The 22,276-nt window shown below is 44.1% G+C and overlaps 2 protein-coding genes across 2 annotated transcripts in view; both read left to right on the top strand.

The window, feature by feature from the left end:
- Nucleotides 1-639: 639 nt before the first annotated feature.
- The window catches only part of LOC135977488 (olfactomedin-4-like), a 44,883-nt gene continuing 23,246 nt past the window's right edge, over nt 640-22,276 (top strand). The window contains exons 1-2 of the mRNA XM_065578767.1: nt 640-7,726; nt 8,552-8,705. Of these exons, the coding sequence (XP_065434839.1) occupies nt 7,535-7,726; nt 8,552-8,705 (346 nt within the window). The 5' untranslated portion in view covers nt 640-7,534. The remainder of the gene's footprint in view (nt 7,727-8,551; nt 8,706-22,276) is intronic.
- On the top strand, nt 11,189-13,555 carry LOC135977469 (olfactomedin-4-like). Its single transcript, XM_065578724.1, has 2 exons — nt 11,189-11,202; nt 11,603-13,555. The coding sequence occupies exons 1-2, from the start codon at nt 11,189-11,191 to the stop codon at nt 12,330-12,332; spliced, it is 744 nt and encodes a 247-aa protein (XP_065434796.1). The 3' UTR covers nt 12,333-13,555.

The following is a 22,276-nucleotide window of genomic DNA, read 5'->3' on the forward strand; positions in this document are numbered from 1 at the left end:
CAAAGTTGGCTCATATTTTCTGTGTGCATATGGAGGGAAAACAGCAGAATAAAGACAATGGATTTCAAGGCTTCAGCAAAGAAAATTGATAGGTAAGATCTTGTGGGAATTCTAAAGGGGGAAAAAAAAGTTCAAGAGAATTCTCAGTTTTTAAAGGAGACATTATTAAAGGCGCAAGAGCAAATGATCCCAATCCATAGAAAAGATAGGAGTATAGTGAGACACAACCTTGGCTTAACCAGGAGATCTTCAAAGACCTGAAACTCAGTCATACAAAAGTAGAAACTAGGTCAAATTACAGAGGATGAATATTAAAAAAAAAAATACAGAAGCATTAAGGGACAAAATTAGAAAGACCAAGGCAAACAAGATTAATCTAGCTAGGGACACAATGTGCAACAAGAAAACATTTTACAAATATCTGAGAAGCAAGAGGAAGACCAAGGACAGGAGAAGCCCATTATTCTATAAGGAGGGAAAGACAATAGCTGAATACACAGCAATGTCTGAAGTGTTAGTTGCCTTTTTGTTGATATTTTCACTAAAAAGTTAGCATGACTAACATAGTGAACATCTATGTAAATTGGGAAGGACCTTAGGCTACATTTGAAAAGAACAAGTTAAGAATTACTTGGACAATTTTAGATGTCTTCAGAGTGGCAGGGCTTGATGAAATACATCCTAGAATACTGTGACAGTCCTATACAGGTTGGGTGCAGGAATCTGGTTGAAGGAAAACATACTGGACCCTGGATGAATAGTTTTGTTCCCTGAGTGACCAGGGCAGGGGCTGCCCCAGAGCAGTCAGGAAGGTAGTAGGAGCAATTAAGTCAGGCAGACTCCATAAGACACCTGGAACCAATTATGATGGGTTGGATCACAGAAACCCCCTTGGGGCTGCCAACTGATGCACCCAGACTACTACTGCCCCTGCTTTCCCTGCCAGCATGGGACTCCAGAGCCCTGCCTGGCTGTGCCAGACATGTATGCAGGCCACAAACACAGACCCAGGTTTGAACCACATCCCATAAACTGCAAGCTTAATTGAAAGCAGCTTAAGAAGTGTTCCTGTCTTTAACACTCAGATGCTCAACTCTCAATGGGGTCCAAACCCCAAATAAATCCATTTTACCCTGTATAAAGCTTATACAGGGTAAACTCATAAATTGTTCACCCTCTATAACACTGATAGCGAGAGATACCCAGCTGTTTGCCCCCTGGTATTGATATGTACTCTGGATTAATTAATAAGTAAAAAGTGATTTTATTAAATACAGAGAGTAGGATTTAAGTGGTTTCAAGTAATAGCAGACAGAACAAAGTGAATTACCAAGCAAAATAAAATAAAACACGCAAGTCTATGCCTAATACAGAAAGAAAACTGAATACAGATAAAACCTCAGCCTCTGAGGTGTTCAACTAAGCTTCCTTTTACAGACTAGTCTCCTTCTAGTCTGGGTCTAGCAGTCACTCACCCCCTCCCCTGTAGTTACTGTCCTTTGTTCCAGTTTCTTTCAGGTATCCTTTGGGGTGGAGAGGCTATCTCTTGAGCCAGCTGAAGACCAAATGGAGGGGTTTCCTAGGGGTTTAAATAGACTTTCTCTTGTGGGTGACGACCCCCTTCTCTCTCCTATGTAAAGTCCAGCTCCAAGATGGAGTTTTGGAGTCACATGGGCAAGTCACATGTCCCTGCATGACTCAGTTTTCACATGCAGCAGCCATTGCCCACATGCTATCTTGAATGTCTCCAGGAAGATTTATGTGGATTGGAGCCTTCTAAGATCCATTGTTCATTAAGTGTTTCTTGCTTGGGCACTTACTTTGCACACTCCTTTCTCAAGAAGATGACAAAATGCTTTACTAAGGCTACTTAAAAATCAAGCAAGTACACAGCCACTATTCATAACTTTGAGTACAAAAATGATACCTACATACAAATAGGATGAATAGCTACAGTAGATCATAACCTTTACAGAGATGTTACGTGGCATATGTAGCATAAAACATATTCCAGTTATGTCCTATTTCCATAAAGCCTTATGGGGTGCACCATCACACCAATTAAGAACAGATTAGAAGCAATCAAGGAAAACAGGCTAATCAGATCACCTGAAGCCCATTTAGAACTGGCTGTGACTAGTTTAAAAGGAAGTTCCTTCAGTGTGGCCAGCTGGGAGTAAGTAGGTGTGTTGTGGAAAGACTGGGTGAAAGAAGGCATGCAGTAAAAGAGCCAGAGGACAAGCATGGTCCGGTATCTAGGAGAGTCTGTTTGAGGAAGTAGCCCTGGTAGTATAGGAAACCTACCTGTTGCTGGTGCCATTAGGGTCCTTGGGCTGGAACCTGGAGAAGAGGATGGGCCCGGTTTCCCCCCAACCCTCCCCACACCTCTACAAAAATGCTCCCTGAGTATGAAGACAGGCACTAAAGAGGGTTCTTACACCAAACCTGTTGACTGGCTGATGGAGAAGGTGACTCAGTAAGCTGTAACCCTTGCCTCTAGGAGGGGAGAGAGGCTACACTGAGGGTCACAGCAAACCTCTGAGGCAAGCCCTAACCGCCTAGAAACACAGGATCCCCCTCCGCCAAGGCAAAGCTGGAGCTCTGCCACAATACTTAATGAACTGGCTGAAGATATTGCTGAGCCATTAGCATTATCTCTGAGAATTCATGGTAGATGGGAGAAATCCCAGTGGCCTGGAAAAGGGAAAATATTGTATCTATCTATAAAAAGGGAAATAAGGACAACTCTGGCAATTATAGATCAGTCAGCTTAATGTTGGTAGCTGGAAAGCTAATGAAGCAAATAATCAAACAATCAATTTGTAAGCATCTAGAATAAAGTAAGGAGATAAGTAACAGTCAACATGGATTTGTCAAGACAAAGGATGTCAAACCAACCCAATATCCTTGTTTGACAAGGTAATAACCCTTGTGGATAGGGGAGACACAGTAGATGTGATATATCTTGATTTTAGTAAGGCTTTTGTAGCTGTCTCACATGACCTTCTCATAAGCAAACTAGAGAAATATAGCCTAGATGAACTTAGCATACAGTGGGTGCAAACTGGTTGAAAATGTTTATTCATAGACTGGTTATCAATAGTTCCTAATTGAGCTGGAAGGGCATATTGAATGGGGTCCTGCAGGGATCTGTCCTGGTCTGGTTTTATTCAATATCTTCATAAATGATTTGGATAATGGCATACAACATTTGTTGACAATATCAAGCTGGGAGGGGTTGCAAGTGCTTTGGAGGACAGGATTAAAATTCGAAATAATCTTGACAAACTGGAGAAATGGTCTGAAATAAATAGGATGAAATTCAATAAAGACATATGCAAAGTACTACAGTTAGGAAGGAATAATTAATTGCAAAAATGCAAAATGGATGACTGCCTAGGAACCTGTACTGCAGAAAAGGATCTAGGGGTTCTGTGGCATCACAAATGAAATATGAGTGACTAATGTAATATGTTGCAAAAAACCTGAACATCATGCTGGGATGTATTAGTAGGAGTGCTGTAAGCAAGACATGAGAAGTAATTCTTCCATTCTACACAGCACTGATAATGCCTCAGCTGAAGTATGTGTCCAGTTCTAGGCACCACACTTCTGGAAAGATGTGGACAAATTGCAGAAAGACCAGAAGAGAGTAACAAGAATGATTAAAGGTCTAGAAAACATGACTTATGAGGGAATATTGAAAAACTGGGTTTGTTAAGTCAGGAGAAGAGTAGAGTGAAGGGGGAGGTGATAACCTTTTAGGTACCTGAAAACTGTTCTTATAAAGAAGAGGGTGATAAATTGTTCTCTTTAACCACTGAGGACAGGACAAGAAGTAATGGGCTTAAATTGCAGCAAGGGAGATTTAGGCTAGACATTAGAAAAAACTTCCTAACTATAAGGGTAGTTAAGCACTGGAATAAATTGCCTAGGGAGGTTGTGGAATCTCCATCACTGGAGGTTTTTAAGAACCGGTTAGACAAACTCCTGTCAGGGATGGTCTAGATAATACTTAGTCCCGCCTCAGTGCAAGGAACTAGACTGATGACCTACTGAGGCCTCTTCCAGTCCTACATTTCTAGGAGTCTGTTTAATGGCTTCCCTCAGACTCAAAGTAGTTGTCACAGTTGTATAAAAAAACTGTAACTTTGAAAAGAGTCCTCTTATCTTTGTTTTCCTTCCTTAAACTAAGTCACTGAGATTCAGTAGTCACAATCAATTAAGCACATAATGTGCCTATCTGCCCTGCACAAGTATCGATGTACCATTGACTAAACTCCCAAAGACCTGCCCCAGCATGTACTGAGGTTCAGTGGATATCTTGGAAAGAATTATTTGGGGGAAGTTTCTTCTATGGTTGTTACAAAGCCTTAGTCAGGAGTCTGTAGGTGATATTACCAGGACAGTAGAACAGTAAAGCTCTAGTGTTTTCAATACAATGAAAAATTGTATTCAGGTCAGATTTTTAAAAGGCCATTTCGGAGCTGTTCCCTTGATTAATATAGATTAAAAAAAATTGTGACTGGGGCAAAACACTCTTAATTCATGTTAAGATAATGCCAAATGGATTTTTAATCCATCAAATCAATTTTAGGTCTGAGAATATGCATGAGCCATTTCAGTCCAGAAGGTAATGTTTAGGGAAGTGATAAGCTCCTGAAAATTTGGGGCTTATAATGGAAATGCCTTCTGACTCCAGAGTTGCTAATTTGACACAATAATATAATTCTATTTATTCTTGCTGAGACATGCTTCTTATCTTGCCATTAAGGAAAAATGGGTACAGTTTTAAGTCATGGAGGAGGAGGATTATATCTTTCCCAAGATGTTCCATTTGTATGGAACTCTAATGTTTCAGAGAATGCTCTAAATCCATATTATGTTCTTGACGTTCTTCTTGACAATGTTTGCACCATGACCTTTACATTAGTAGATACATGTGCAAAAGTATATTTATCCAGCCATCTGTTTAGTGGTTCCACATCTGAAGAGGCTGCTGTGAAACAGTTATTCTCCCTAAAGGCTAAAATAACTGTCACCTCAACTGGCCTTCATTTAAACCCATTTCTGGATGGATGGGATTTGTAATAGTGCACTGTGCTAAAATAACCCCTTCATCAGGGGACTCAACTAATTCTGATGCATAAAAGATTGGATACTATTTGGAGTGTGGAGGCCTGACCAGTGCCCACTGAAGTCAACAGAAAGTCGTCTTGGACAAATTGGTGGATTTTTTTGTTACCTTTTTCAGCCCCAGAGAGTACATCTACACAGCAAGTGGCAGGCCACAGCAGTGAGTCTCCAAGCCCAGGTCAAGAGACTTGGGCTTGCACTATGTGCTACAAATAGCTGTGTAGGTGTTACGGTTTAGACTGCAGCACAGGCTCTGAGGTCTAGGGCGGGGGCTATTTTTAGTGCTGCTATTTTTAGCATAGTAGCAAGAGCCTGTGTCTGTCGAGTGGGGCTCAGAGACTCGCAGCCTTGGACTGTGTAGACCTACCCCAACATTCTTCATGTACATCACTTCTCTGAAATAATCACTGCAGGTTTCCTGGTAGAATCTGCCCCCTGAATATCTATATAATCCTGGATAAAGTTAGCTCATAGAGGGAACATTAGTGAGTGTAAGCGGGTGGCTTGCCCTGTATGGGCTGGAGGGCCTGGGATTAACTCTCCCTGAGTTTAACCTGAGATTAACCTTTTGTGGGGCTGGCACCAAACGTATTTGTGGGCCCCCATGGGGGCAATAGAGCATGGAGTGGGGAGGTTGGTCCCCAGAGTGAGGTGCCAGCTGGGCCAATGGGGCATTGCATGGCGGGGGTGGCGCTGCTCTGCCCAGTCCAGTTCAAGGGCATTTTTCACAAACCGGCAGTTGCCAGATGCACACTGGCTCACCCGGCCCTGTGCTGCCAGAGTGCCCCTTCCCCTTGGGGGCAGGCCTGGGCTGTGCCCCACAGCCCCCTGCCCAACACCACCCCACTCCCTAGGCTCAGCGTCCCCCTGGGCCTGCTATGCCCAGCACCCCCCACAACGTCCCCACAAATACACAGTGCCCTGCACACCACCACCCTGCCCAGTGCCTCCCAACTCCCACCACAACTGCCCACCCCCTCCCACCCACAGCCCCCCACTACTGCCCAGCACTCCCATTCCCTAACGCCCCAACTCACACAGATCTCCCCCACCCACCACTGCCCAGTACCTTTCCCCACAGCCCCACTACCACAACTACACAGTGCCTCTGCTCACCGGCCATACTGGGAGGTGACAGTGTTGGCTGGGCTGAGCTGACAGCATGGACAAGGCTGGTTCCAGTCCCAGGGTGGGGAATTGCGCCAGCACCTTTGGAGCGGCACACTCAGCCAGGTGAGGGCCTGCCCCTGCCCCGGCCTGGCTCCCTCAGGATCCTCTTGCCTGGAGGGGCCCAGCCAAGCCCCCCCCACTAGCCCCTCATCCCAAACTGGCCAAGACTGGTCAGAGCCAGAGCTGCCCTGGGGTCTGGCCAAGGGGTGGAGAGGAGCAGTGCTTCTATATCCTGGGAAATTTCCCCAAATCTGGGCAATTTTGAGTAAAATGTTTCACGTTGGGAAACTGCAGTGCAACTTGGGAAACTGCAGGGCACATGCTGTTAAAAATTCCCAGATTTGGGGAAATTTCCCAGGATATAGAAGCACTGGCTAGCACCCAAAAGTTCCCAAACTGGTAAAAAATTCCCAGAGTCTGGGAATTTTTCACCAGATTTGGGAAATTTTTAGTGCTAGGTTGGGAAAAGTTGGTATCATGATATAGAAGCACTGCTATTTAGATAGACAATATCGTACACAGAAACAACCTATTTACATACTTGTGTAAACTAAAATGATGTAAACATGATGGAAAAAACGCCAATGAATCGGCCATTAGTATGTTGTGTTGAAGCAGGCCGCAGGCCTTATGAAATGCTCTGGTGGGCTGTGTATGGTCCACAGGCCATAGGTTGTACACCCCGAGCTACACTGTCCAGCAGTTTGGACTGCGGGGGTGTGAATAGCAATGCGCACCAAGATGCTGCACTGTAACTCACTCATGTGGATACTGCAGGTGCAACCCATAAGGTTCCTAGTTTGCCTTCATGTAATCCTCTTCAAACAGGACTACGTTAATGTGAAGAAGGAACCTGTTAGTTCAAGTCCCTGGCATCCACATGGGGGAGTTACAGAGCAGCACTTTAGTGCACCCTGCAGTCCGAACTGCAGGCCGGTATAGATGTAGCCAAAGATTCCAGCTAGAAAGTGCTGGCAGTAGCCTGCTAAGGCAAGGGAGACCCTGAGAGAGCAGGAGAAAGACAGCAAAAGCTCTCCAGACAGGGAGGCTTGGGAGCAGGAAGAGAAACGTTTGCTTGTTGGACTTTAATTTGGGACTCTGTTTTATTTGTAGTTTATATTTTGTGAATAAACCCTGGCCCCAAGGAGGGGTATTTTGAGCTCAGAAAAAGTGTGTGGAGTCTGCATAAGGGGCCCTTGGGGGGGAAAACAGAGGCTGGTGTTGCAGGATGACTTCTGCCCATGAGGGGTTGCTCACAATGTGGTTGCCCTTGTTAGAGTGTGGAATAAAAAAAGTTTCTTACACTGAGTTGGACTTTCAATTGCTGAAACTGGAAATCAATGAAATGGAGAGACTGGTCACTCAGCTGAAATCCACACTTGTTGGAAGCAATGTGATTGTTGAACAACTATACGTGGAGGTAAAGTATGAGGGTTATTCTGCCATTCAGAAACATTCAGTTCTCTGTTACAGCAGTGAAATTTGGAATGTCTCCACTGACAATAGTAGAGTTGCTCTGGATTTAATTCGATGTACATTAAAGCAAATCTTGGCCTTAAGCATGTTAGCATGTTTCTTCATATGTGGCAAAAAATGGCAATTTTTATCATTTGTGTGACTAAAAGCTAAAGTTCTTGGATGCTGCTATATTAAATAAATATACTGTGTACATTATTATAATAAATATTAATTTATGGGCACCCATGCCTGAAAGCTTCTGTGCTCCAACAAATATAATTAAAAACGTAACTTATTAGGGTAGTGACCCAATCAATATAAAATCAAGAACCCCTTCCCAATATTCAATGAATCAGCTTTTCAAATTTGTTATCACTCACTCACCTGAGTGAATAACTGCTTTTGATGGTAAGTAAAATATCATTAGTTTCTTCACTGTCTTCAACATTAAATGAGTAGATTATTTATCTGGGCAGGTAAACTTTCAAGACACGTCTGCAAGGCTGAAATTATTTACCGGTAACAGTTAATAACCAAGTAAGCCTTATTGGACATTTTTGGGTGATCTTTAGCATTATGGTATATGATTGAGTGCTAAAATCACAAACATTTTCTTGTAGTTACACACATTAGCTTGAGACTGGATGTTCATGCTAAAACTTGTTCTTTGGGAACATTTCCTAAAACTTGTTCTGCAGCACCTTTTTTGAAATGATAAATCCAGTCTAAAATGTTTGAAATAAAGTTGACTGTAATTTAAAGTCATGCTGAATTTTTATTTCTCTAGATCAAGAATCTGACGCTCATGGTAAATGATCTGGAATCATTGGACAAAAACAATATCCTTACAATCCATCGAGAAATTGTGGCTCTCCAGAATCGATTGAAGGAATGTGAAAAACATAGAAATCAAACCACAACACCCTCCTATTTCCCACCAGGTAAGCATTCTGTGTATAAATCACATGAGAAGGGATGGGAGAAGTAGGAACAAGACTGGGTTAAATGAAATGACAATAAATCACAGGTCTTGGAAAATTTGCCAGATGTACTAACTTTCAGCGACAGGCTGATATGAAAGATGAGGGCAGGAAACAAACATTTTCACATACTCTTACTGTTTTTCAAGTGGAAAAAGTTGGAAAATAGTACAAAAGTATGAAAAGTAATGTTTTGCCCTTCATCCAAACTCTGAATAGTACCTCAGTACCAGCAATACTATTTGAAACACATCAGATTTATAGAAGAAATTAATATCCATTTAATTTTGAAATAAGATTGCTGTGAGTTAAGTTCAGTAATAGATTCAATATGTCGACAGTTCAGAACAAACCATAATGCCAGAGGTAGCGATACACAAAATGGCTCTAACCTCTGCTCTGGCCAACCAAGCCCAACAAATGGCTGGTGCTGACCAAGAAGGGGCATGACGCAGGTGGCCGAGGGGGTGGGAGGCAGCAATTCAACACAGTCTCTCGGCCGCTTCCATCAGCAGGGCTCCACAGAAGCCCCAGGAAGAAATGAAATCTGCTTCCCACTCCCAGCAGTGAGGGCACTGAGTGAATTCCTGATCCCCACATGCTTTGGCACCAGGGGTCAGGCTGGGGGAGAGAGGTGTGGGAAAAGAGATACAAGAGAAGAAAGGAGACGGTGGAGCTTAGGAAAGGTGGACAGACAAAAGCAAGAGAGAGATGGTGAGTTTCACTTCAAAACCGTATTTCATAGACTGCCACAAACTTTACAATTACAGTTAAATACACATTAGCATTGGATTCTGCAGACGTTACCAACAGTTAGACTGAAAGGCCACAAAGATATTGTCCTGCCTCTAGGCCAGTGCATCCCTCTATCTGGATGCTGATAAATCATCACTGCCAGGAATAAATTTGATCCCTCTATTTCTGAAGAAAAAATGTTTTGCATTTGCAAGCAGCAGTTTTCTCCAAGTGGCAGGTGTGTTCCAATCATTTCCCGTGGAGAGCATCTTCAGACAAGCCATAAGGATTCTCCCCACTCTTCACATTGCTCTGTATTTTGTGGACTGCTCAGAAATTTCTGGCATTGGGCACCTGCTCATGCTGCCACTGAGGCCCAGATGAGTTTCTTGATTCTGCTCCACTGATGTTCTTCAACCCTCCATAAGAGGGACCAGCTTTAGGTATGAGAGGATAGTTCTGTCTTTGTTTATTTCTCTCTGTTCTCAATGCTAATAAGGGGGTGATGATGTTATTTGTGCTGTGGCCACTTCTCTATTAGGAATAGACTAAGCCCAGCAACTCTTTTCACATAGGCTTGCAAACAGCCATCAAATGGTAGTCACTGAACAGATAAAATAGAAGTGATTGTGTCAAAGACACCCCATCCGCTAGAGCATGTGCAAACTGTGCACTGATTTGATATCATCAGCTGTTACCCTGAATTGATCAATTAAAAGAAACATGAAACTCAGGTCTTCACAGGTAAACTTTACTTCACCTCTAAGAGGGAGCATTGTCTAGTGGTTAAAGCACCTGACTTTGAGTTAGGAAATGTTGGTTCTAGTCTTGGCACTGCCATTCACTTGCTGTGTGACTGTGCAGGTCGCTTAACATCTGTGTCTCAGATGACCATGTTTTTAAAGGGGGGAAAACTGGCACATGTTCATGGTGACACCTTTCAGGGCTGCAAAGAGTCAGACAAAAGGATACTTTTATTTTTAAGTGTGCTGGTGGCACCACTGCCAGCTTCTGACCCAGGGAGACCTGCATATTTTGGAGTGGACGACTTTTTCCAATACTTTAGTGTTCTGCATTCATTGTGAAACATTGAACAAGTGTCATCAACAGTCGCTTTGAGCAGAGGAACTGCTTTGATAGCATTTACTTTCATTCAAGTTCTCTTCATTCCAGACATTGTTCATTACACTGAAAGCTCATTCCACTGGGCTGTTTGTTCTCAGTAAACAGTGCAAATTCTATTCAGCATAGCAATACATCTTGAACAAGCATTGTGTAGCTATAAAAAAACCCAAATATTTTGGCTGATGAAATGAAAAAAAAACCCAGGATATTTCAATTATCCTGAAGCTCTTGGGACATCATAAGAAAAACCAAGACTGTCCTGGTTGAACTAGGTTGTATGGTCACTTTATAGTTACCTTGCATGTAAACCGGGGATATTTACCTCCACCTTAGAGAGCTGTTGTAAGGCTATGCTCATTAATATCTGAATTGCTTTGAGAGCCTCAGATGGAAGCTCTCGGAAGTATTGTTTTCAAGTGGTGATTTTGACAGTAACATGCTAATCTGAAATGAGCCTCTAGAACTCGTGCTGCTAATTCTCCCTCCACCTTCCAAAACTCACTGCGGTTCAGTGAGACAAGATGTTCCTTCTTGTTTCCCATATTTCCAGAACTGTGCTCCACTGCAGGAGCCAATGACCTAAAATGCTTCTGAAATGGTATTTTCTATGTGATTTCCCAGCCCAGCGCGGTGCAAAGCATAGACTAGGTGGAAACAGAAAACTGGTCACTTGTCTGAAACAGAAGCGAATCATTTATTTACTTTAAGTGAGTACTGACTAAAAACTGAGATCTCTAAAATGTGTTGCTGGATCGTTGGCTGTTTTTTCAGTATGGCCCCAGTTCTAGTGGGATGACCCCTGTAGTTCAGTCAGACTGGAACAGCGACAGAACTGAAATCCATGGGCTGTTTACATGGTGCAAGGAAAATCTTTGTCAAAGATGTGTATGTATTTCTGTTCTTGCAACAAAGCTGATTCTTATAAAGCACACACACTAAATCCTCTCTCCTAATCATGCCCTTTAAAAAGCCTGCATTTTCTCTTTGCTTACATGCAGCTGTGGTCATGGTGGGCTTGTGAATATCAGCCAGCCCTATGTTGTACAGCTGAACTGGAGAGGATTTTCCTTCAAAGATGGTTCCTGGGGTAGGGATTCCTCTCTTCGGACTCAGCAGAAGGACCTATACTGGGTTGCACCTTTGAACACAGATGGGAGACTCTTAGAATATTACAAACTTCATAATTCCTATGATGATTTGCTGCTATTAAAAAATGCTCAAGAGTTAAAAGTTCAATATAGGGAAGGCAGTGGCACCGCAGTTTACAATAACTTCATGTATTACAATGTATATAATTCAAGAGATATGGGCAAGCTCAATTTAAACACAAACACATTGGCTGTGGGGAAAACTCTTCCGAATGCTGCTTATGGTAACCGTTTCTCTTATGCTGGTGTTGGGTGGCAAGATATGGACTTTGTTGTGGATGAAAATGGATTGTGGGTAATTTATTCAACCGAGGACAACACAGGTAACATTATGATTAGCAGACTCAATGAGACCACACTTGATGTGCTCCATACTTGGAATACAAGGCAGTACAAGCCATCCATTTCCAACGCTTTCATCATCTGTGGTGTTCTATATGCCACAAGACCTGTCAACACTAGGAAAGAGGAAATATTTTACACATACGACACAAACACTGAACAGGAAGGTAAAATTAGCATAATTATGGATAAAATGTTAGAAACAATTCAAAGTATCAACTATAACCCCTCAGACTGAGTCCTGTATGTTTACAATGATGGCTACCTTGTTAAATACAATCTTATTTTTCAACCTATGTTACACTGATATGAATAAACACAACAACTAGAGATCACAAAAAGTCTGATTTTTATATCCCTTTGAATAAAGTGAATGTTAAATTAGGGCCTAATCCTACCAAAAGTAGCTCCTGGTAATAAGATTTATTCCCATGAGCTGTCCCATTGAAGGATAATAAGCTCTATGTCTGCTAACAATTGGGTGCAAGGTTAGGTTCACAGCTTTTTAACTGGTGTTTAGATACAATGGCAACAGGAGTACTAGAAATGTCTCTGCTATAAAAAATATATTAAGTAGATGACTTAGTGATACACAGAACATGCTTCGTGATAGGGAGATTGCTCACACACTGATGTGCAGTTGGAGGAATGTCTATTTGGATAACACATGGAAACTGCACTGCTGTTTCATCATCATTGCTCAAAGTATGCAAGGCCATAAATATCATATTAAATATTGGCCTCAAATAATTACTAAAAGATTAAAATTAGAGGAGAATTAGAACTTGATCTTTAAAGAGCAGACCATTGGTTAAGCTGAAGCTGTGGAAACGGTTGCCTTGTCTCCTTCTTGCAACCCATTAATGTATTTTAGCTGGCAGGGCTCCAATGCATTACTTTCCTAAAGTTGCACTTCATGAAAAAACCTTATTAACCATTTTTGGATGGTTGCATTTTCTTAGCACTGTGTCCTGGGGGCCAGATCCAAAGCCCAATGAAAGCAGTCACTTGGTATATGGCACATGCTACAACAGAACATAAGCTATGCCATCCTACATGCTCCACTTAGTCCTCTGAGTCCATTTAGTCTGCAATTACTGTGATCTCCATTAGAATCTTTCAAAAACACTCTGAAAACAAGGAGCCAAATTAATTGGCAGAATAATTCCATTGGCATCAATTACCTTACATCGGGGGTGAATTTAGCACATATCTATCAGTTACAGAATACTGAAGTTGGGACAAAATCATATGCTCTTTATTTTTAAAATGACACATGATTTTTTTTATCAATATCTGTACTGTAATCATGTCAGAAATAGTGAGATGAACAGTTATGAAAATGCAGTAAATGTTTGCTGGTTTTCTATTATTAATTCTGTCTTTATCTTTGTCTTATAATCTGGATCAGTAGATGTGAATGATTAATTTTTGTTTAATAAACGGTTATAAAAATCCAAACCCTATAGTTGTTTGTCAATGCGCAACAGCTGGGAAACATTTGGGATGCAGCAAGAAGCCAGCTTCACCAAATGATATTGGAAACAGAAATCGTATTCCTTTGGGTTTAGTGTGTTTAAGTGCTCCTGGAACAACACAAAGGTTGAGTCAATATGTCAGTAACTAGAGGAGGGACTTTATTTCCACCCATTGAAATATGTTCACCAGTTAGATTAACATTCCCCACCAAGTTGAGATGTTACTTGAGAGGTCTGAGGCTGATGACACATTTTTAAGTCAGATGCTGCCACTTACCAAGTACAGTAACTCCTCACTTAAAGTCGTCCGGGTTAACATTGTTATGTTGCTGATCAATTAGGGAACATGCCTGTTTAATGCTCCCTTCTAATGTCATTTGGCAGCCACCTGCTTTCTACTGCAGGGGTCGGCAACCTACGGCACGCGTACCAAACGTGGCATGCAAGCCGATTTTGATTGGCAAACTCCTGCCTGCCATGATCCCGGCCCACAGCCCCACTCAGCCCCACCGCTCTCCCCTGTGGGGGCAGGAAGCAGAAGCTTGTTCCTGCAGCAGCCAAGCTTCCCTCCTCCGCAGCTTCTTCCCCCAGCGTGCTGCTTTCCAGCCCTTCTCCCTCCCTCTCCCTGCCGCCGATCAGCTGATGTCCCTTACAAGTGGGAGGAGCGGCAGCGTGCTCCCTGCTCCGGAGTGGAAGCAGAGAAGAGGTAGGGTCGGGGCCTTGGGGAAGGGGGTGGAACAGGACATATCCCTTCCAGCCCCCTGCCATGAGCCGCAAAGGGCTGGGACCCCCCCAGCACACTGCCCTGCACCCCCCCCACACACCCTGCCTTCAGCCCTGACCCCTGAACTCCCCCCACATCCAGCCTGCTGCCCTGCACCTCCACACCTCCCAGCCCTCTGCCCTGACCCCTGAACTCCCCCCACACACACACCCAGCCTTCTGCCCTGCACCCCCACATTCCCCCCAGCCCTCTGCCCTGACCCCTGAACCCCCTCCCCCAGGTCTGGGGTCCCGGCTACCGGCCTCTTGCCAGACGGTGTCCAGGCCCTGCTCAGCCCGCTGCAGGCCTAGGTGAACAGAACCCCAGGCTGGCAGCATAAGATCAGCATTTTAATTTAATTTTAAATGAAGCTTCTTAAACATTTTGAAAACCTTGTTTACTTTACATACAACAATAGTTTAGTTATATAATATAGACTTATAGAGAGAGAAACCTTCTAAAAAACGTTAAAATGTATTACCGGCATGCGAAACCTTAAATTAAAGTGACTAAATGAATACTGGGCACCCCACTTCTGAAAGGTTGCCGACCCCTGCTCTACTGCATACAGGAAGAGCAGCCCATTGCAGCTAGCTGGTGGGGGCTTGGAACCAGGGTGGACTGGCAGCCCCCCTATCAGCTTCCTGCTCCCTTAAGTTCCCTATGCAGTAGCTGCCTGCAGTTCAGCTGTCCCTCCCCCCACTGCCATGTGCTGCTCCTGCCCTCTGCCTTGGAGCTGCTCCCTGATATTACTGCTTGCTGTGCTGGGGCGGGGAGGGAAGGAAGAGGGGGGCTAATGTCAGGGTGTCCCCCTCCACCCTGCTCCTGCACCCTGCTTACCCCATATTCCATAGAGCAGGGCTCAGGACGGAGGGAGCTTGCAGCAGCTGCGGTCTCAGCAAGCTGATCTAATTAATAAGGCAGTGTACTTAAGGGAAATGTGCATATCTCCTTCCTTTCCTGCTGCCTTGCAGAGTGAGAGAGTTAACCCTTGAGGGCTCAGCCAATTGCTAGTTCATCATTTAGCAGTAAGGAAAATATCCCACCTTCTGACTCCTCCACCTCAACCAAGCTTCACAATCATCATCGTTGTGTACCGGTATTAAATTGTTTGTTTAAAACTTATACTGTATATGTGTATTTATAAATAGATCGATAAATAATATAGTCTTTTGTCTGGTGAAAAAAACACCCTCATTTACAGTAATTCTTATGGGAAAATTGGATTTGCTTAACATCATTTCGCTTAAAGTTGCATTTTTCAGGAACATAACTACAACGTTAAGTGAGGAGTTACCGTATCTGCTTCTGTTCCCTGAAAGTGTGTGAAATGAATTTGAAAGCCAGCCATCACTGGCACAGTAATCTGATCCATGAGAATGGGCCTTTAAAGAATTCACAATAGTTCAACTGAGGGTTTGTTTAACTATAAAAAAACTAAAAGACAGCAGAACATTTATTGCTTCACATTTTTGGGGGTGGCATCCCATTAATACCCAAGGGTTGCCCTATTCACAGGCATAAAATGCAGCTCTATATGGCATGACATTAAGGAGCAATTTGGGGATAAGGAGCAATGCACAAAGAGGACTTAGGTTCAGTGTTGCAACACCTAACTTTAGGTCCCCTGCCACTTAGTGGAATCTCCAGCCCTGACTCAGGTACACAGGCTCCCTATAAATGTATGTGGAGAGTTGGGCACCTAAGAATGGGATTCACAGAAGCTGAGTGGGATGCTGCTGAAGCTAGCCAGTAGCAAATGCTGAGTATAGGGTTGGGCTCAAGTCCACTTAATGCCACTTGGGATTCACAGCTGTGAACCCTCAGCTGGAATTAGGTGTTTAACCCAGGTCAGCCCTGTCTGAAGGGGGAAAAGAAAAGGCAACTTGGAGATTGTGATGCCCTTTTATACACAGTATTTAAAGCATTCAGCCTGATTGTGGGAGACCAGGGTTCAAATCCCCACTCTTCTTGTGTCAGAGCAGGCACTTGAACCCAGGTCTTCCACTGCCCAAGTGACTATGCTAAGCACTGAGCTACAGGAAGAGTCAGGGGAGGAGCTTTCATAATCTCACCTGTTGAAGCTGCTTCACTTTGTATGAAATACTTAAATAGTCAGTGGGCCAAAGAGCAGTCAGAATGACTCTCTAGCAGTGGGATTACAGTATCTAGTTTACAGACCCAAGTTCTAGTCCTGCACCAATGACTGTTTAAGCCTGGACCATTACTCAGTTCTAAGCTGTCACCGCATCTTATTGTCACTGTGAGAAATCTTGTGATTAGCAAAAAACTTGCTAGTAGCAGGCAGGGCCAAACCAGTCGACTTTCTTTTGTAGGAGATTCCTATTTACCAAACAGGCTGTGCAATGTCAACTCACTCTGTATCTAATATCAGAAAGACTAAAGCAAAGGGCAAGTCTAGCCAATTTTGTGCATTTCTCACATGCAATTTTTGAGTGTCACATGAGCTGGACAGCTCCATGCCTTTCTGTACTGTTCAAAGAGAGAGTGCCTCTTCACAGTCATGGAGGTGCCTAATTTCGGGTAGGTCCCAAATGGCCTCATACTGTTAATGAGTTTCTGATCTGGTACTCTCCAATTTACAAAGAGGAGCACGGTGTCCCCAGTCCCTGCACAGGCTGGCAAAATTGAACGGCAATGCAACGGGAAAGCAAGCGCCTTCCATTGAAGCAAATGACAAAACTTCCTTTTTCTTCAATGGGAGCAAGACTGCAATGAACCGACACCTGGACACAAATTCAGTTGTTTGGAGATCCGTTCCTGACCTGATTCCTCTCCACAGTCTTGCATCTTGGCCTGTCTGTCTATCATCTCCTTGTGGATATTTTGCTATCTATTTCATTGTAACTTGGTTAAAACTGAGCCTTTCATTCCTCTCAAGATCTCCACTGCATTCTCAGTCACCATTGACAGTACTATCATCCTTCCTGTCACTCAGATGCATCACGAGGGTCATCTTTGACTCTTCACCCTCTCTAGAGCCATGCATCCAAGCTGGATCCAAACCTTGCCACTTCTTCCTCTCTCGCATTTCCATTATCAGGCCTATTTCCTCAGTCTACATGACTAAAATTATCTCCGGTGCTTATCTGCATCCTCTCGGACCTTCCTGGCACCCACCACACTCTCCTGTCTAGTCAAAATGATGTTGCAAAGTCACCTTTTTGACCTGTCACAGTGACAATGTCAGTCCCCTTCTCGTGTCCCATAGAACATGTCATATGCAAGCTTTTTGTTCCTCCTTTATGGGCCTTTCACAACCTAACCCTTCCCCACTTGTCTACTCTTGTATCCAATCCTGCCTCTTCTGCTCTGCCAATGCTGTCAGCCCCTATCATCCATTAGTTCACCTGTCACACAAGCACCTTCCCATTTTCTTCCATTCTGACTCTTATGCAGGGTCACTCCCTCTAAACTAATCCATAAATCCATTACACTGTGCTTCTCCAAATACCACCTTAAGACCAACTTCTTCCAGATCCCTGTGGTCAGTTGCCAACTCATTACAGCTAAGCAGATGTCTCCAGTAGGAACTTTTGATATTTATCGTACTTAATTATATTAAAGACATGAACCAACTCAAAACTGTCCATCTGTTCACATAGTTGGCCTCTGTAAACTCGTGGTCTTGTTACTTTTACCCTCATTGTTTATCCCTCATTCTTTTAAATTGATGTTACAATTACTTGTTACCTCTTAGCTTCAATTTTGATGTATGTTCTTCTAGGGAGGAACTGCCTTTTTGCTCTGCATTAGAACAGCATTGAGCACCAATTGTGGCCTCTAGGTACTTCTGGGATACAAGCAATAAATAATAGCATGCCTGGGATTTTTTATGCATCTGTGTTTTTGTCTGAAATTTCATGCTTGCAGCTATGTGGATTGAATATAAATTGGCTTTGAAAACAATATGTAAACATTCTGTTGGAAACAGCAACAGAGGGTCCTGTGGCACCTTTGAGACTAACAGAAGTATTGGGAGCATAAGCTTTCGTGAGTAAGAACCTCACTTCTTCAAATGGAAGTAATGGAAATCTCCAGAGGCAGGTATAAATCAGTATGGAGATAACGAGGTTAGTTCAATCAGGGAGGGTGAGGTGCTCTGCTAGCAGTTGAGGTGTGAACACCAAGGGAGGAGAAACTGCTTCTGTAGTTGGATAGCCATTCACAGTCTTTGTTTAATCCTGATCTGATGGTGTCAAATTTGCAAATGAACTGGAGCTCAGCAGTTTCTCTTTGGAGTCTGGTCCTGAAGTTTTTTTGCTGTAAGATGGCTACCTTTACATCTGCTATTGTGTGGCCAGGGAGGTTGAAGTGTTCTCCTACAGGTTTTTGTATATTGCCATTCCTGACATCTGACTTGTGTCCATTTATCCTCTTGCGTAGTGACTGTCCAGTTTGGCCAATGTACATAGCAGAGGGGCATTGCTGGCATATGATGGCATATATAACATTGGTGGATGTGCAGGTGAATGAGCCGGTGATGTTGTAGCTGATCTGGTTAGGTCCTGTGATGGTGTTGCTGGTGTAGATATGTGGGCAGAGTTGGCATCGAGGTTTGTTGCATGGGTTGGTTCCTGAGTTAGAGTTGTTATGGTGCGGTGCGTGGTTGCTGGTGAGAATATGCTTAAGGTTGGCAGGTTGTCTGTGGGCGAGGACTGGCCTGCCTCCCAAGGTCTGTGAAAGTGAGGGATCATTGTCCAGGATGGGTTGTAGATCACTGATGATGCGTTGGAGAGGTTTAAGCTGAGGACTGTAGGTGATGGCCAGTGGAGTTCTGTTGGTTTCTCTTCTGGGCCTGTCTTGTAGCAGGAGACTTCTGGGTACACGTCTGGCTCTGTTGATTTGTTTCTTTATTTCCTTGTGTGGGTATCGTAGTTTTGAGAATGCTTGGTGAAGATCTTGTAGGTGTTGGTCTCTGTCTGAGGGGTTGGAGCAGATGCGATTGGTACCTCAGTGCTTGGCTGTAGACGATGGATCGTGTGATATGACCGGGGTGGAAGCTGGAGGCATGAAGGTAGGCGTAGCGGTCTGTGGGTTTTCAGTATAGGGTGGTGTTAATGTGGCCATTGCTTATTTGTACAGTGGTGTCTAGGAAGTGGACCTCCCGTGTAGATTGGTCCAGGCTGAGGTTGATGGGGGGTGGAAGCTGTTGAAATCATGGTGGAATTCTTCCAGGGTCTCCTTCCCATGGGTCCAGATGATGAAGATGTCATCAGTATAGCGTAGGTAGAGAAGGGGCATGAGTGGACGAGAGCTGAGAAGCGTTGTTCCAGGTCAGCCATAAAAATGTTGGCATATTGTGGGGCCATGCGGGTGCCCATAGCGGTGCCACTGGTCTGGAGGTATATATTGTCACCAAATTTGAAATAATTGTGCGTGAGGATAAAGTCACAGAGCTCAGCAATAAGTTGTGCTGTGTCATGATCAGGGATACTGTTCCTGACAGCTTGTATTCCATCTGTGTGTGGGATGTTTGTGTAGAGAGCCTCTACATCCATGGTGGCTAGGATGGTGTTTTCTGGGAGGTCACCAATGCATTGTAGTTTTCTCAGGAAATCTGTGGTGTCTCGGAGATAGCTGGGAGTGCTGGTGGCATTTACTGTTTGTTTACTGCCCTGCCATGACCCAGGGCCTGGGCTCATATTGAACTATTGGCTCAGATCCTGCCTAAGGGCCTGAGCTCCTGACTGTTTGTTTACTGGCCCGCCCTGACCCAGGGCTTGGGCCCATAGCGAACTATTGCGAGGCGGTGGGGTACCCCACAGCCCCGCAGAGGGACGAGCCTCGGCCGAGCCCTTCTACAGTGCTCTATAAACACTTAGAGACAGAAAGGGTGTTGCCATGAAGCACAGTAAGTTCCATGTAGGGTGAGGGATCTAATGTTCCAGCTGTTTGACTAGGACCATAGTACAAATTATTGGACCGTATTAACTGAGTCCATTGAATACAAATCACATTTGGGGAAAGGTCCTACTATCAGGAACGGGCAACAGGTGTCTCAGCAGGAGGAAGTGCTTCAGGGGACTCAAGCGCCACAGGGTTGTGGCTGGAGTAGGGTGACCATATTTCCCAAACGGAAAACAGGACACTGCAAGAGGCTGGCCCAAGCTGCTTGCCTGAGCCACTCTCCCCATGCAGGGCTGGGGCCGCTGCTCGCTCAAGTCCTGCCTGCCTCACACACGAGGCTGTTGCCACTCACTGGAGCCCTGCCTGCCCCCCGCGCGAGGCTGTCGCTGCTCACTGGTGCCCTGCCTGCCCCCTACCTGAGCACTGCCTGTCCTCCTGTGCAGGGCTACCATCGCCCCTCCACCCTGCACCACACTACAAAAGCAAATGGGACAAATGCCCACTTTTGCCAAAAAAAGTCAGGGCAGCCAGGACAGGGCTTAAAAAAGGGACTGTCCTGGCCAAAATGGGACATATGGCCACCCTAGGCTGGAGAGAACCCAGTGTACTTACAATGGCTGCTGCAATGTGGGAACTACAATGTAAATTATTCATTGGTCATATGCATGTTGTGGTTTGTATTCATTCCTATAACAACAAGGTGGCTAAATGGGGGCAGGAAGCAAACGTGAATCATCCCCATTATAAAACAGCACTAACACTGTACTCAACTGTCTAGTGTATGTGTGCACTGCAGGGCATTGTTAGATGGAATAAGAAGTGCTTAGTTGTAGGCTCTATACTGCTAACAGCTAGTGGAGAATCTCCTTTAGCTCCAGTCATTGAGGCCTGGGCTTTTGGGGTAGGAAAAGCCGAGGCCTTTGTGCACAGTCACAGTGCAGCCCTGAGGGACCATGCAGTGCAGCAGAGTGACAACAGGGAAGTCCTTGGGTGCCACAGATTTGTTCCAATATTTATAATCGGTAATCCTGTTTTAAACCCTCCTCTCCCCCATTTCCCAGTTGGCTGGTTCTTATCATTCAGGGAGCTTGGGCAATGGTGGGAAGCGACCTGTCTGAAAGGAGAAGGTCAAACTTTTCAGCAAGGGTGCTGTGCAGGACAGATTCACTGTCTGCAGAGAGACTGAAACCAGATATCTTTTTGGATACAAGTATATTGTATCTCGGGATTGTGTAGAACAAAGGGAAAATAATCCTGACAATAAAACCCCAGTCACTCCCATCCTGCATTTAACACTGTGGCAGTTCGCAAACACCTTTCGGACAGACCTGCCTCTACCCTCTATTTTCCACTTCATTAATTCAGATTCAGATTCACTTATGACTCAAATCCTCCAGGCAGATGCTTGTATCTGCAATGGAGACACAATCCATTGCTATTAATGCACCGGAGAAACCTCACTGCCTGGGAAAGAAAAAAACCATAGAACTCAAGTGGATGCAATTGTCACAGATTTCAACTGGAAATGTATCTACTTTTCTGATCAGGATGATTGAAAAGGATGTTGCCATCATGGAGACAACTTACAGTGGAGTCAAACGTCTTGCTCTGGACAGACAGCAGTGGGAAAAATAGTTTGCTTCATGCGCCACTTGGAGATCCTAAAGCTAAAGCTACGAGATGCTAAAGCTGAAAAACAAAGCTACGTATCTGAGTGCAGAATTGGACTGAAGAGTCTTAGGACAAAGAGTTCCTTCAGAACAGTGAGGGAAACACAGGGACACGATACGTGAAGGAATGAAGGTGTGAATAAAGAATGAAACAAAAAACCTAAAAGAATGAAACAAAACAAAAGAAACAAAGAAAGAATTAATGAAAAAACAAAAAAGAGGCAAATTCAAGAATGGTTCATTACTGGGTGGAGCTGCCCACACTGAGGGGCAGTGGGCTGGGGATCTCTGAGCTGCACATAGACACAGCCTTTGTTATTCGCATACAGGGAACATCAGGCAGGGAAGTTGGCTGAATCAGAAGGCGGCTCTTGCTGTCCACTTGAAAGCTCCTTTTGAA

This window comes from Chrysemys picta, unplaced genomic scaffold (assembly GCF_011386835.1).
Source record: "Chrysemys picta bellii isolate R12L10 unplaced genomic scaffold, ASM1138683v2 scaf1, whole genome shotgun sequence".
NCBI lineage: Eukaryota > Metazoa > Chordata > Testudines > Emydidae > Chrysemys > Chrysemys picta.